At 40.4% G+C, this 16,289-nt stretch overlaps 1 protein-coding gene across 1 annotated transcript; it reads left to right on the top strand.

The window, feature by feature from the left end:
* Positions 1 to 6,459: 6,459 nt before the first annotated feature.
* LOC124674555 (RNA polymerase II C-terminal domain phosphatase-like 1) lies at positions 6,460 to 15,856 on the top strand. Its single transcript, XM_047210600.1, has 17 exons — positions 6,460 to 6,740; positions 7,795 to 8,271; positions 8,687 to 8,897; positions 8,991 to 9,148; positions 9,234 to 9,304; positions 9,414 to 9,519; positions 9,599 to 9,685; positions 10,608 to 11,171; positions 11,266 to 11,332; positions 12,175 to 12,308; positions 12,402 to 12,455; positions 12,754 to 12,850; positions 13,293 to 13,498; positions 13,576 to 13,659; positions 14,147 to 14,212; positions 14,581 to 14,654; positions 15,284 to 15,856. Exons 1-17 carry the CDS (start codon positions 6,465 to 6,467, stop codon positions 15,387 to 15,389), a joined length of 2,838 nt encoding a protein of 945 aa, XP_047066556.1. The 5' UTR covers positions 6,460 to 6,464; the 3' UTR covers positions 15,390 to 15,856.
* Positions 15,857 to 16,289: the final 433 nt, after the last annotated feature.

Raw genomic sequence — 16,289 nt, 5'->3', positions numbered from 1 at the left:
CCATAAAGATGCAAAGTACTCAACTAAAGATAACAAGAGCATCAACGCCCACAAACCATTGTGTTCTACTCGTGCAACCATCTATGCATAGACACGGCTGCGATACCACCGTAGGATAACGTTGCATAGAAAACAAAAAAATTCCTACCGCGAACACGCAATCCAAGCCAAGATGCAATCTAGAAGACGGTAGCAACGAGGGGGTATCGAGTCTCACCCTTGAAGAGATTCCAAAGCCTACAAGATGAGGCTCTTGTTGCTGCGGTAGACGTTCACTTGCCGGTTGCAAAAGCGCGTAGAAGATCTTGATCACGATCGGTTCCGGCACCACGAACGGGCAGCACCTCCGTACTCGGTCACACGTTCGGTTGTTGATGAAGACGACGTCCACCTCCCGTTCCGGCCGGGCAGCGGAAGTAGTAGCTCCTCTTGAATCCGACAGACACGACGGCGTGGTGTCGGTGGCGGTGGAGAACTCCGGCGGAGCTTCGCTAAAGCACGCGGGAGCTATGGAGGAGAGGGGGCGGCTAGGGTTTGGGAGGGGGTGGCCGACCACTCAAGGGGCGGCCAAGTTGTGGTCTTGGGGTGGCCGGCCCCTCCCTTGGCCCCTCATTATATAGGTGGATCCCCAAGAGTTGGTGTCCAAGTCTTCGAATAAGACCCGAACCAAAAACCTTCCATAAGAGAGGGAAACCTAGCCAAGCTAGGACTCCCACCAAAAGGTGGGAGTTCCACCTCCCATATGGGGGGGTGGCCGGCCCCCTAAGGGGGAGTCCACTTGGGACTCCTCCCCTACTAGGGTTGGCCGGCCATGGAGGTGGAGTCCCATGTGGACTCCACCTTCCTTGGTGGTTTCTTCCGGACTTTTCTAGAACCTTCTAGAACCTTCCATAGAACCTTCCGCGACATTTTAATTCACATAAAATGACATCCTATATATGAATCTTATTCTCCGGACCATTCCGGAACTCCTCGTGATGTCCGGGATCTCATCCGGGACTCCGAACAAATATTCGAACTCCATTCCATATTCAAGTACTACCATTTCAACATCCAACTTTAAGTGTGTCACCCTACGGTTCGTGAACTATGCGGACATGGTTGAGTGCTCACTCCGACCAATAACCAATAGCGGGATCTGGAGATCCATAATGACTCCCACATATTCAACGATGACTTTAGTGATCGAATGAACCATTCACATACTATACCAATTCCCTTTGTCATGCGATATTTTACTTGTCCGAGGTTTGATCTTCGGTATCACTCCATACCTTGTTCAACCTCGTCTCCTGACAAGTACTCTTTACTCGTACCGTGGTATGTGGTCTCTTATGAACTTATTCATATGCTTGCAAGACATTAGACGACATTCTACCGAGAGGGCCCCGAGTATATCTATCCGTCATCGGGATGGACAAATCCCACTGTTGATCCATATGCCTCAACTCATACTTTCCGGATACTTAATCCCACCTTTATAGCTACCCATTTACGCAGTGGTGTTTGATGTAATCAAAGTACCTTTCCGGTATAAGTGATTTATATGATCTCATGGTCATAAGGACTAGATAATTATGTATCGAAAGCTTATAGCAAATAACTTAATGACGAGATCTTATGCTATGCTTAATTGGGTGTGTCCATTATATCATTCATACAATGACATAACCTTGTTATTAATAACATCCAATGTTCATGATTATGAAACTAATCATCCATTAATCAACAAGCTAGTTTAAGAGGCATACTAGGGACTTCTTGTTTGTCTACATATCACACATGTACTAATGTTTCGGTTAATACAATTATAGCATGATATATAAACATTTATCATAAACATAAAGATGTAAATAATAACCACTTTATTATTGCCTCTAGGGCATATCTCCTTCAGTTGCAAGGGGAGTCTCCACAATCCAATCTCTTTACTTTGTTTTTGTCTTGCTTTATTTTCTTTACTTTCTTGTTTGCTGCATTATATCAAAACACAAAAAAATTAGTTGCTAGCTTTACTTTATTTACTGTCTTGCACTCTATATCAAAAACACAAAAAAATTAGTTACTTGCATTTATTTTATCTAGTTTGCTTTATTTACTACCGCTAAAATGGGTACTCCTGAAAATACTAAGTTGTGTGACTTCACTAGCACAAATAATAATGATTTCCTATGCACACCTATTGCTCCACCTGCTACTACAGCAGAATTCTTTGAAATTAAACCTGCTTTACTGAATCTTGTTATGAGAGAGCATTTTTTTGGTGTTAGTTCTGATGATGCTACTGCCCATCTCAATAATTTTGTTGAATTGTGTGAAATGCAAAAGTATAAAGATGTAGATGGTGACATTATAAAATTAAAATTGTTTCCTTTCTCATTAAGAGGAAGAGCTAAAGATTGGTTGCTATCTCTGCCTAAGAATAGTATTGATTCATGGACTAAATGCAAGGATGCTTTTATTGGTAGATATTATCCCCCTACTGAAATTATATCTTTGAGGAGTAGCATAATGAATTTTAAACAATTGGATAATGAGCATGTTGCACAAGCTTGGGAAAGAATGAAATCTTTGGTTAAAAATTGCCCAACCCATGGATCGACTACTTGGATGATCATCCAAACCTTTTATGCAGGATCGAACTTTTCTTCGCGGAACCTATTGGATTCAGACTGCTGGAGGTACCTTTATGTCCATCACTCTTGGTGAAGCAACAAAGCTTCTTGATAATATGATGATTAATTACTCTGAATGGCACACGGAAAGAGCTCCACAAGGTAAGAAGGTAAATTCGTTGAAGAAACCTCCTCCTTGAGTGATAAGATTGATGCTATTATGTCTATGCTTGTGAATGATAGGACTAATGTTGATCCTAATAATGTTCCGTTAGCTTCATTGGTTGCTCAAGAAGAACATGTTGATGTAAACTTCATTAAAAATAATAATTTCAACAACAATGCTTATCAGAACAATTCTAGTAACAACTATAGGCCATATCCTTATAATAATGGTAATAGTTATGGTAATTCTTATGGGAATTCTTACAACAATAATAGGAGTGTACCCCCTGGTCTTGAAGCCATGCTTAAAGAATTTATTAGTACACAAACTGCTTTTAACAAATCTGTTGAGGAAAAGCACAATAAAATTGATATTCTCGCTTCTAAGGTTGATAGTCTTGCCTCTGATGTTGATCGTTTGAAATCGAAAGTTATGCCTAATGAAAATCATAATAATAAAATTGTTACTACAACAAATGCCATCCAAGTTAGAATTAATGAGAATATAAGATTGATGGCCGAATTGCGTGCTAGGTGGGAGAAAGAAGAAAATGCTAAAGAAGATAATATAGCTAAAGTTTGGACTATTACCACCACTAGCAATGCTAATGCTCCACATGTTGCTGCACCTCATTCGATAAAGAAGAGAAATGTGAGTGTTTCGTTTTGGTATATCTCTTCTATGCTTGTGTCTTATAGGAAACACCACACTATTAAGAGGGGTGGTCTCCATGAGCTTGTTGGGGTTGATGTCTACATCCCATACACACCCTACCACCTCATAATACCACCACATGAAAGTTGAGAGAGAATAGAGTGTGTGGAGAAAATTGTTGTTTGAGGGTATTTTTCTCAATCGGCACTAGGCCCGGTACACAGGTCCACCGCTGGACGGCCCGGTACTCACCAGTATGTACACCGGGCTCTACCCGGTTGGTGTTCACTGATGAACCAAACACAATGTGCGACCCAATCGGCACGTGTGCATCTGGTGTCACACTTGGTTTTGGTCCGGTGCACCAATTTGTCCGGCTGCGCCTCGACAACCAATTTGTGGACTGGTCCACCAACACGTGCGCCGGACCGGCCTGTGCGTTGGTCTCACCAACTTAACACCGGCTGAGCTGAAGCAGATTTCTTCAAAACGTCTAGATTTCCCCTCACACTGTAAAAACCCTTTCTTCTAGCTTGAGCAAGTTAGGTCAACCATTCATTCATATCCTTGAGCTTTCTCTCTCACTTCATTCATTGCAACACCAAATCTTGAGGATCTCCCATTCTACCCAACCAAAGCCAAATCTCTTTGGTAGAAAGCAAAGGGAGATCCCGATCTACGATCCCACAAAGCCAAATATCATTCCCCTTGAGTTTATCGAACAAGCTTGTTACTCTTGGGTTTGTGGGAAACCCTAGACGGCTAGGGTCACTCGGAAGCATCCGGGTTGTGGATTTGCTTGAGGAAGAAGTTCATGAGGGTTTGGAGACTACCCTAAAGTCTACCACGAGTGAGCGAGTTATTCCATCGTGGGATAGGCTCCGGAGAAGGAGGTGAGCCTTCGTTGCGTTGGGAAATCATTTAATATGAAGCACCTTCCTCCCAAAGAAGGGAACACGGGAAAACATCTTTGTCTCCGCTTGCTTCAGTTATTTATAACCGGTCTCTTTACTTGTGTTGTTTACTTTGTGATAGCCTTTGTGCTTGAAGTACCTTGTATCATCATCTAGGTTGCTTCACCTAGTTTGCATTATACACACTTACTTTTCCGCAAAGCCTAAAATTGCAATAGAATTTAAAGAAAATTTGTAGAACCTATGCGACCCTCCCCTCTAGGTTACCATCTCCATCCTTTCACAAGGCAAACACTTTTCCATTTTCATTGATTAAGAAGAAGGTTTTTAGAGGTCTTATAAACCACCTCTTGGCATAACCAAGAGTAAATAAAAATGAGTCTACTCTTGCGGCATAATATTACACAAAGCTTTTGCTCCGACAAGACACCAAAGCGCCGCCTCCTCTTTGATTATGGACATAAGCATAGTACACGTAATATATTGGTTTTAGAAGACCGTCGCGTTCCTTTCCTTCCATATTTCCTATGAGACCAACATTTCTAATGAAGTCATGGTTTTCCTCGATTATCCCCTTTTGTGGATGACTTGAACCCACCGATCTTCAACAATATCAATGGCATGCCAATCTCGCGGCTCAACGTTATCGAGGCCAAGCCAAGCTTTTAAAATAGTCCACATTATAAGATGAGGGTTGGAACATAAGATGAGCAGTCCATTCTTGGACTTGGTTGCAAAGCTTGCAAAGGCCACAATTTTGCAAACCACTTTTCTCAAGCCTATCTGTTCACACATGATTTTGTAGGATGAGCCAAGTAAATATTTTGCATTTTGGAGGTGCCCATGTCATTCACTCCAAAGAGGCGTGGCGGAGGTGGTGAGCCCTAAGAATTGCATACTGTAGGCCGACACAAAACCTTTAATGGTTGATGGAAATAACTACTTTGCTATTACTCTCTTTTCATATGTAGCTTGTGATGACCCAAAAATCCGCGTCCTTGTGTGGAGGCGCTACTCATGTCTTATTCATATAGCTTTTCATGATTAATATGTCTTACTAATATTTACCAACATACATTCATGTTTGGGTAAATGATCTAGGGCGGGTGAAATTTTTGGGTAAATAACCAAATTTCCCTTGCTATTATGTCAAGTTCATTTTTTATGAGAGAACTAAATCATGCCAAGTCAAAATTGAAGATCGTTTGGAGTAAAAACAAAACTCATAGTGTCGTGTTTGGAAACATCTTAAACGCACAGTAATATCGTCCAATTTCCCCTTGATGGGAGGGGTGGTGAAGGATATCAAGAACCCGACGAGGGATTTTGGTTCTTGTATTTTCAAACATGCCAGCAGGAATTTAAACGTCGTTGCTCCTCTTGTACTATATCTATTGGTGTTATCTTAAATTTCAATAAAGTGCAAGAAAGAAAAGAAATCGAGACCAACTCAACCACTAGCACCCGTTAGCCACGGATTGCCCCTCAAGACTCGAACCCGTTTACCTAGGAAAATTAAACAGCTACCCAAAACGAATACGACTACTATTGCTAAATTATGCAATTCTACTTTTCTAGGGAACTATAAATCATGCCAAAGTCAAAATCGAAGATTGTTTGAAGTAACAACAAACACACAAAACTCGTAGCGTCGTGTTCAAAAACATCTTAAACACAAACACACAGTAATCTCGTCCAACCTCCCCTTGCCTCGCTAAATAAACGTGGCCCTGGTCGTCTTCCCCATCAGCCAGTCCAGTCCGATCAGACACCTAGGGTTTCCCGAGCCGCCAGCCCACCCATCACTGCCTCCCCCCTCCTCCGCCTAACTCCCGAACTCGCCCGCCACCGCCATTGCCGCGGCTTCGCACGAAATCCCCAAACACGACCAGAACCCTCCTCCGGGGGCGCCAAGCCCGGCCGGAATCGGCGAAGAACTTGAACGCGATTCGAAGCAAGCGCCATAAGACCGCGCGCGCGCGCACTCCCACTCTTCCTCTAATTCCCGCTGATTTGGACCACACGATAAGAACAGATCCACCAGTGCGCGTGTGTCGAACAGACTCAGATCACTTGATTTTGGTCCGGATTCGATTCGTGTGATCTGCTTCGGACATGATCAAAGCGGCGGTGTATTTTGGGCACATCTCCATCGGGGAGGTGGAGCTGTGGCCCAAGGGGGAGACGAACCTGGCAGCGGCGCCATGGGTGCGGGAGATCCGAGTGGACCGCCTCTCCCCGCCCAGCGAGCGGTGCCCGCCGCTCGCCGTCCTGCAAACCGTGTCCCCGACTGGCCGCTGCCTCGTGATGGAGTCGAGGCCGACAGCCACAACGGACGAGCCCCCCACGCCGCTTGTCTCCATGCACACCGCTTGCCTCAGAGACAATAAGGTACATGAATATTCACAACAGTTGGACAACACAGACCAATCTTCTAAACGATAAGTAAACCCGAGCAACGAGTATTGGTTAGCGCATGAAGTACCTAGTGGAAAACTTTCCCTGAAACATTTACTGCATTAATGAGTACTGTAATTCTTTTTTTTTTTTTGCGCGAATGAATGAGTACTGTACTCTCAGAATGAACATTTTTAAAGATTGCTTAGCTGACTAATGATGCCCACTGAAATTGATTCAGTTTTGATGTTTCGTGGACTGTGGAATTGGCTCTTACTAAATTGAACCGATTGAAATATATAACCTGGCCTGGTATTGCTGAATGACTGAGGTTTCATATTTCGCAAACAAAACAATCACATCTTCATACTCTTGACTACAAAATGTTGCTTGCTGAGGTATACTAGAGATGATTGAGGATTTTGCTTTCTTCAACTATTATGGGCTTTGGGCTTAACGATGCTTTTTCTTAGCAGTTCATCACTGCAATTGAATGTGAACTCTGAACTCCATGTTCTTCACAAATATTTGAAGAATGGGTGATTTGTTGCACAACAACTTTTCGGTGTGAGCACATTAATGCGCATGGAATTCATCTGCTAGTTAGTTAACGTGCTGCCTGAATCCGCTAGGAATTTTATTGTGAAGAGCACAACTATATTAACTTACATGTTTTGCCCTTGTAGTTAACCATTTTTCATGCAGGAACTTGATCATGACTGCGCTGTAAATATTCCTGTTTCAACGTTTCAACGTTTACATAGTTTTCAGCCAATACTTGCCTCAAAATTTGGAACAAAATTTCCTCTCCTTTGCCTTTTGTTTCTTTCTCCTCTTTATGTTGGGACCTTTGTAATGAGATGTGCTAAGTAAAAGGAAATTCCCAAGGCAAAGGAGATTTAGCACATCTTGTTACGCTTTGCCTTGGATAATTCCTTGCCTTCGGCGCTTTTTGCATGTTGCATGTCATTTATCCTTGTTGCACTTATTTCCTAATTAAACATTTGTTCTGTTTGGCTTAATCTCCTTCCGTTATTTCTTTGTGCAGACAGCGGTTTTTCCACTTGGAGCAGAAGAGATCCATTTAGTGGCAATGAAACCCAAGAGTAACTTGCCAAACCATGCATGCTTTTGGGGCTATAAAGTACCGTTAGGCTTGTATACTTCTTGCTTAAGTATGTTGAATCTTCGATGCCTAGGCATTGTGTTTGACCTTGATGAAACACTAGTTGTTGCCAATACCACACGGTCTTTTGAAGACAGAATTGATGCAATCCAGAGAAAATTGAGTAATGAGTCTGATCCGCAGCGTATTAGTGGTATGCTGGCAGAGATCAAGAGGTACCAAGATGACAGGTCAATGCTAAAGCAGTATATAGAAAGCGATCAAGTTAATGATGGTGGGAAAGTGTATAAAGCGCAATCTGAGGTTGTCCCACCTTTAGCTGATAGTCATCAACCTATGATACGTCCTATCATAAGGCTACAAGAGAAAAGCATTATATTCACACGTATAAATCCATCGGTACGTTCATGACTTTGTTCACTCATTTTTTGGCATGTGTGAGAGCTGAAATAGCCTGTCGTATCTCTGCATTTTATTCAGTCATTTTTCACATGCATAAACATACCATCATAATTTGGATTATTTCGTATGACGTAGTAAATTTTACCACTATAACTCAATTCAATCTATCTTGTAGTATTCTCAAGTTACCTCTTTCTTTTTTTTCTGACAAAAGAATGTGGTGACCTGTTGGTTATGATGCTGCCAGTTGTTCATGCATCCAATCAAATTAATTAACGTCCTATTCACAATATCGCACACATTAGATTGTATGGATGACCAAACATTCTTTTTCTCGGGCCTGCTGATCTTTAACCATGTTTTCTTGTTGCTAGACTTTACAGTTTATTTTCTGTTCCTTTTTATTTGGTAGATAAGAGACACCAGTGTTCTGGTAAGATTAAGGCCTGCTTGGGATGATCTTCGGAGCTACTTGATTGCAAGAGGTCGGAAACGTTTTGAGGTGTATGTGTGCACTATGGCTGAGAGAGACTATGCCTTGGAAATGTGGAGGTTGCTTGATCCTGATTCTAGACTGATAAACTCTGTTCAACTTCCTCACAGGCTTGTCTGTGTCAAATCTGGTATATATTTATCTCCTCACAGTGATTTTCCATTTCTATGCATATAATATCTTTTCCACCCTTTTGAGGCTAATGCTAAATTTACTCATCCAGGCTCTAGTAAGTCTTTGCTAAACGTATTCCGTGATGGATCTTGCCACCCTGGAATGGCCCTAGTGATTGATGATCGTCTGAAAGTTTGGGATGAGAAGGATCAATGTCGAGTTCATGTTGTTCCTGCCTTCTCTCCATATTACGCTCCACAGGCAGAGGTAATGTCTATTTTGTATTTTATTCCAGCATAAGATTATCTTACTGTATTGTTTACAGAGGTTGCCCTGTCTTCAACGTACACAGGCAAACTTCCCTATTCCAGTTCTTTGTGTTGCTAGGAATGTTGCATGCAATGTTCGGGGTGGCTTCTTTAAGTAAGAAACCACATCTTGGCTGTGTTCTTCCGCATAAACTTGTTTTCCTGTTACACAGAAAACAATGTTGAATATCTGTTGCCACAGAAATTTATGATTCAATTGACAGGGAATTTGATGAGGGTCTCCTACCATGGATTAGTGAGGTTCATTTTGAGGACGAATTAAATGATGTCCCTTCCGCTCCTGATGTTGGTAATTATTTGATTTCAGAGGTAAACTTGGTGGATGGCTGGATGCTTCAGATTGACTCCCTGTAATTACCAAGTAACACACTTTTTTTTTTTTGGTTAGGATGAAAATGCTGCAATTTCGAATGTGAACAAAGATCCTCTGGCTTTTGATGGTATGGCAGATGCAGAGGTGAAAAGGAGAATGAAGGTCTGCACTTCTATTCCTTCTTCTGAATGCTTGGTTATAAAAAGATGAAGTCTGAAAATGGAAATTAATGCTATCCAAGAATTAGGGTCGCATTGTGTGTAATTAAATTGAGTGTTGGCCATTTGTTATTACGGTCAAGCAACACATTTTAGAATCCGAAATACATATACTGTGTAACATTTCATGTGTACTTTTTGTTCATTTACGTTCAGTTATGCCTAGAAAGTTTAATAAGCAAGAGTTCTACACCTTATTATCGAGTGCATAACTTGAAACTCAACATGGTGGTTCATTTGTCGCTGAACTCAATAGGAGTCTCTCTTCGTAAATATATATGAACATTTTTGACATGGATACAGTCCCCAACATGCAACTTTGACTATTATTTTCATATGAACATGCGAGTAAAAAGTTCACAAAACTATGTTGTGGAAATATCTATCATGGCAAGTCTAATAATGCTATGTAAAAGTCTTTTACATGTACTCCAAATCAAAGTTAGAAGTTTGACTGCATGCTTTTTCTGGAAGTCATTTCCCTATGAATGGAGAGTTTACTGTTTAGCATGCCATTTTTCTATATGTATGATCATTATCCGCCTAATTTATGTTTAGTATATCTCCATACTCCGGCTCTAGTAAACCCTATATTAACTAAATGCAAGAGTTCCTTTTTATTTAAAGTGAATGAGGTGTTAGTTGTTTATCAGCTTCACCCTTTTTGTTGTTGTTGCAAGAACTAATTGGCACTGGTATTTCTTTATGTCTATGCTGTATGGTGTTGTTCCCATGGGTTGTGTCTGTGTACGAAAACGTTTGGTGTAGATCGAGGCGAGTATCATCACATTTCTTAGCAACTGTTACTACCTTTAACAGTTTAATAATCATTTATCCTTGTTATGTGTATTTGAACCGTTTTTCAGGAAGCAGTTAGCAGTGTTCAAGCTGTGGATCCAATGACAACAAATGTTGACATGATGTCAGTAGCTGCTAACCAACAATTCATTCCATCTTCATCTATTCCGATAGCACCACCACCCGGGATGGTGCCTTTGAATAATGATCAAGATCATCAGCCTCCTTCAATCAGCTGGCCAGTTGCTCAATCTGGTTCTGGAGATACCTTGCAAGGTTCTCCAGCTAGAGAAGAGGGTGAGGTTCCTGAATCTGAGTTAGATCCTGACACAAGGAGAAGGCTTCTCATATTACAGCATGGCCAAGACACAAGAGACCCTTCGCCACCCTTTCCTGCAGAACCTTCTGTACAAGTCTCAGTTCCTCAAGTGCAATCTCAGGGAAACTGGTTTCCTGTACAGGATGAAATGAACCCAAGAAACTTAAATAGGACCTCAACAGGGTTTCATTCAGAATCTGATGCTGTACATAGTGATAAAAATCAACCACCACATCAGTCATACTTACCTGCTGGGGATAATCCTATATCTTCCGATAGACTTAACTATCAGAACCAGAGATATCCTTCTCAGGTGAGTGATCATCTACTTTGATCAAATTTTAATTCATCTATGTTCGTTAATGAGGTGATTCTAGATGATCTCATGACAATTGCTTGATTAACAGCCGCCTCACAGTGAGGATCATCATATGCTTCAGAACCAGGCACCTACAACCTACAGATCCTTTTCTGGTACGTTTTGCTCTACCTTTGATGTTTGTGATGTTCATTTAGGATTTCAGGTTAGCAGGTGCATATGATAATGCATGGCCCATGTCTTCCTTTTGTGCATACTGAATATAGATTCCGAAGCTATTTAGGATATGCTGTTGTAATATAACCACATATCTTGTACTATCCCTATACAGCTGTGTTTCTGTCACCTGCCTGAACTCAAGCTTTGTGCTGGTAAAATTTTAGATTGATATTATCATGCCTACAGGCTACAGTAAAAGTACAATATCTGTACGTTAGCTGGTTAGGCATTACAGTTTGGTTGACATTATGGCTTGGACATAAGTTGTACTTTGTTATTATGTATGCTAGCTAGGCCTTAGATTTCGGTGCATTGCTGGCACATGAGTCAACTAGTATGCTATTTCTAACTGTGTTTCTCATATCTTGGTTCTCCACTGTTCATTTGGTGTAGTCTCCTGTGGTTAGATGATTTAAGATGTTATTTTGTACCAATGTAATTAAATTTGTGTGCACCGTTTCATGGTCCGGTACAGTATATGTGTCTTACCAGTTAACACGGAAAATAATATGACTGCGTTTTGCCCCTAGTGAGCATGTCTACATGGTCAGTTTGATGCTAATGCTGGGGCATATCCTAGAGGTGATAAAAAAAACTACAAATGATTGCTCCCTTTTCTGGAGCTAGGTTTAACTTTGATCCAAAAATTCATCTTGTTTGCTGCTTTCCTCTGGTGCTCCCCTTATCATGAAAGGCTTGCAATTTCATGAATGCCCCTCGTAAACTATTTGATTTTTTACTTATCTAGAGTATCTGAAACTGTATGTGCAATTTGAAGGAGATGGCATGGCAACCCAGCATTTTCATCCAGGTCACAGAAGCAGCCAAATGGAGTCAGGGCGTCAATTTGGACATTATACAGAGACATCTGGTGCGGTGTTGGAGGAGATTGCAGCAAAGTGTGGATTTAAGGTAATTTCATGCTACTGACCAGATGCCATTATCTTCGTTCTATATTAGCTTAACGTTTTTGCGTATCTGATGTATTTCTTCACTTGTTTCTAGGTGGAGTACCAGTCAACCCTATGCGATTCTGCCGAGTTACGATTCTCCATTCAGGTAGATTACAACTTCTGCTGATTGAAAATGATAATAATGTCATTTTATTAATAAACATCTTGTCAGTAAATGATGATGTTTCCCTTCTATTGGAACTTGTGAAAACCTGATGTAGATGTCAGGATGGGATGTAATATTTATAGCAGTTGTTACAGGATAGGCACTATTTATCATATATTTAACATTTCACCAACTCTTTAATTATGCTGCTGCATGCAAATTAGTCCAATCCACATGCACACTGTTCACACTAGTGTGTCATGTTTCTCATTTTCTATATTCTTTGTGGATCTTTCAGATTTGGATTATTGGAGAAAAAGTTGGTGAAGGAATGGGAAGAACTAGGAAAGAAGCGCAACGGCAGGCTGCTAATATGTCTTTAAGAAATTTGGCAGGTGAGTTTTATGCCATCTGTCGACTCTGGATGAAAAATGACAAATATGCAACTGAGCTATAGGTGGTTGACAATTATTTGTTGATGGGGTCATATTTTAGAAGCTGACTTCTGACATATCATCAAAATCTGTTACCTTGCAACAGCTTGTTGTTCTGATTTCCCGAACTCGTAGCATTTTTAGTTATTAATAATCATGTGAAGTCACTGGAATGTTTCTCCATATCTTTGCCTGTCCATAATTTTTCCCAATGTCCGTTGTGTTTGATGGTCTGATCTGTCAATGTGCTTACTTTTTTCTATCCAGATGTAGTAAAATCTATAAAATACCATAATAAATGTAATCTTCTCACAAAGCTGTATATACCATATAGATGTCGCTTTATTTTGTTGTTTTCTTTGTAATATAATGCTAGATTTTGACAGATTAAGTTTACTTGCAGATAAATTTCTGTCGTTTGATCCAGATAAGTTGACAATTCCGAAGGATAATGGTTTTTGTAGCAATACAACCTCATTCAAATATACAGGAAGTAGTAGAGATGACATGTTACCAGTCGCAAGCACTTCGGATGAGTCTAGATATATGCACGAGAGAGTTTATAACTCAGTCAAATCCGCTAGTTCTGTTGCTGCTCTCAAGGAGCTTGTAAGTACCTGCTTTAATTGTCAACTTTTAATTAGTTTTGCCCTTTTAACCCTGCTATATCTTTTGATGTGTTGCAGTGTACAGCTGAGGGGTATAACTTAGTTTTCCAAGCTCAGCCACCTCCATCAGATAGTTCGACAAGGAAAGAAGTTCATGCTCAGGTTAGTACTTCGTTGCCATGAATGCTCATTGAACTGTCTGATTCATGGAAGAATGTATGCACTTAAGGGCACTTGGCAAAGAAAACATCCGTTCACTTTAAAAGTTAGCACAAGATGTATGAGATCTAGTTGTGCGCCTGTATCTGACAATCTGATGTGATTTATCAGTTACTGTAATGGTAGAAGTATAGCATTTGGTGTACAGTATGTTATTGTCAACTTGTCATTGGTGGATGTTCTCCCTTAAGAACATTTTGATCTGATGGCTTTAATACCTCCTGTCCATAAAAGGATGTCGAAGATTTGTCTAAATTCGTATGTATGTATACACTAAAAAGTGTCTATATACATCAAAATTTAGACAAACTTGCGACATCATTTTATGGACAGAGGTAGTAGAAAACTTCATTAGAACTCAGTTTCATTCTTTTTGTAAGCTCATGCTTTCAGTATTCTTCTTACCGCATACTTGCTATCGGCTTTTCAGATCGAGATAGATGGGCGAATCCTGGGTAAAGGAGTTGGAGCAACATGGGAGGAAGCTAAGCTACAGGTTGTAAGCTGATAGAATATAATTATTTGTTCATTTCTTCACTTTGTTCTTCTTGGAGTTTTGAAATCAACAAATAAATTCAGTGGCGTGGGTGTTTATATTTACCTTGCATTGAACAGAAACGGAAGACTCATTCTTTTTACAACCTCCATTACCATCCTTTCTGGATGCAATTTTATATTGATTTTGTAAGGTGTCAAAGACCATTATTTTTATTTGTATGAGAACTTTGTTGTCTTCTTTTGATACAATAAACTAGTATAAATTTTGAATGAATATTTTTTGGGCAAGGAGTTTTTCTGGATCATGTGCAGTTAATTTGCAGTCTTTATTTCTGAACCCATTTTTTACATAATGTCTTATTGTAGGCTGCTGATGGGGCTCTGAAAACGTTGAAATACATGCTTGGTCAACTTGCACAGAAACGGTCTGCATCTCCAAGGTGAGGGTTGGCTAGTCTGCTGTTGTAGATCTATTAGATTATTAGCACTCAAGTATTGCTGAAGATCTGAGAAAGCTTCTGTGGAATGTGGTATTTTGGTCTTTTTTACTGGAAAGCAAGGTTTATATTCGAACACTGGATACCCTTCCCTATTTTTTTCATAGAAGAAGAATGTAGTACAAGACTGGCACACAATCTAGGAGTCTCCTGTTGCTTATAAGATAGAAGCAGCTCACACAATGATGTTCACTAGTTTCCTGTCTTAAGCTAGACAATTAATGGAATAAAAGTGTCCATTCTGCTGAGTTTGGAATTGGATGCTTACATAGTTAGATACGCATTATCAATGGTGTACTGCCGTTGACCCTTGATATATGTGTGGGGAAGAAGTTTACATTACCTAGATTCCAAATTTAGCAGACATGATACATGTTTGATTACATTTAGCCTGTAGGAAGATGTTAAGAATTCAACCTATCCCCTCTACTGAGATATGCAACATATGCTGTACTGTTGTAGCATTGTGGTCAGTTTTATGGTTATGCTGTTGTTCAGTTTAGGTGGTGGATGATGAAGTTGGCTGACTTTTAGCTTAGCAATGACCACAATAGTTTTTGCTCTTTTCACAGGACATTTGCATCCAATTTTAGTAAGCGCTTCAAGCCAGATTTCCAGCCAGCGGTGCAAAGGATTCCTCCTGGCAGATATTCTAGGAGTGACAGTTATATTCCTTGATTGTTTTGTCTGAATTCTGTGGACATGGTTCATCAGCAACTCAATGCAATCTGTGGCCTCTGAAGAACTTCCACAATTGCAAGTCTGTCGGAGATGGTTGTGAAGGCAAGAAACAACTGTACACGCCAGTACTGTCATGTTCTGGATTTCGTCTTCCGCTTGTCTCACTATCATTTCCAAGCTAAATCCAACAGGTGTGTCTTGCACGGAATTGTCGCAATGTGCTTCCCGAGTGAGCTCGTGATGCTGTAAATATTATCTGCCTCAGGCAGGATGGCAGCTGGTCAAGAGACTTTTTTTTATATTATACATGAGGTTAGCACCACATGTTCTGATGTAATGGGTGCCCGGTAGTTGAGCACGATTTGGTCGCTGATTCTGTTGAGGTGGCTAGTGATATTCCTTATTTGTTTTCATTATAGTTTAGACTTCAGGAAGTGAAGTAATTAAAATTTCCTTTCTTTTAATTGGCAATGTGTGTTAATTGGTTGAGTCACTTTTGTAACTTTTACGATAAGCTATGCTACAAGAGCTTAATATTGGTACAGACAGTAGACCTGATACAGCTTCATCCTATGTAGCATCCTCTAGTTTATGTCTGGGATATGTTAGTTTCCTGAGTGTAATATTTTTTGGTACTTTGCAGTTTACTGACAATGAGTTGTTGACGCATGGAGTGAGAATGCTGAATAACCACAGAGGATCCAGGTTTGTTGATTTTCTCCATCTCATGAATCCCATCACGCAATTTCTTTGAGCTACCTACTACTCTTACTCCAACCGTGTTTATCTCTCGGTTACAGTTCGATACTGCGCTCATGTCGTACCTGTTGCAAGTTGACGTGCTTATCGTGTTAACCATTTCTTTTGACTGACTGTGCCAGGCACTTGCAAGATTTA

This window comes from Lolium rigidum, chromosome 7 (assembly GCF_022539505.1).
Source record: "Lolium rigidum isolate FL_2022 chromosome 7, APGP_CSIRO_Lrig_0.1, whole genome shotgun sequence".
Taxonomy (NCBI): Eukaryota; Viridiplantae; Streptophyta; class Magnoliopsida; order Poales; family Poaceae; genus Lolium; species Lolium rigidum.
This window is presented reverse-complemented; position numbering and strand designations above follow the sequence as displayed.

Coding starts and splice junctions, on each gene's coding strand:
- LOC124674555 (XM_047210600.1), top strand. CDS start 6,465: ATGATCAAAGCGGCGGTGTATTTTGGGCACATCTCCATCGGGGAGGTG. Junction 8,272..8,686: donor TCACACGTATAAATCCATCG/GTACGTTCATGA, acceptor TTTATTTGGTAG/ATAAGAGACACCAGTGTTCT. Junction 11,172..11,265: donor ACCAGAGATATCCTTCTCAG/GTGAGTGATCAT, acceptor CTTGATTAACAG/CCGCCTCACAGTGAGGATCA.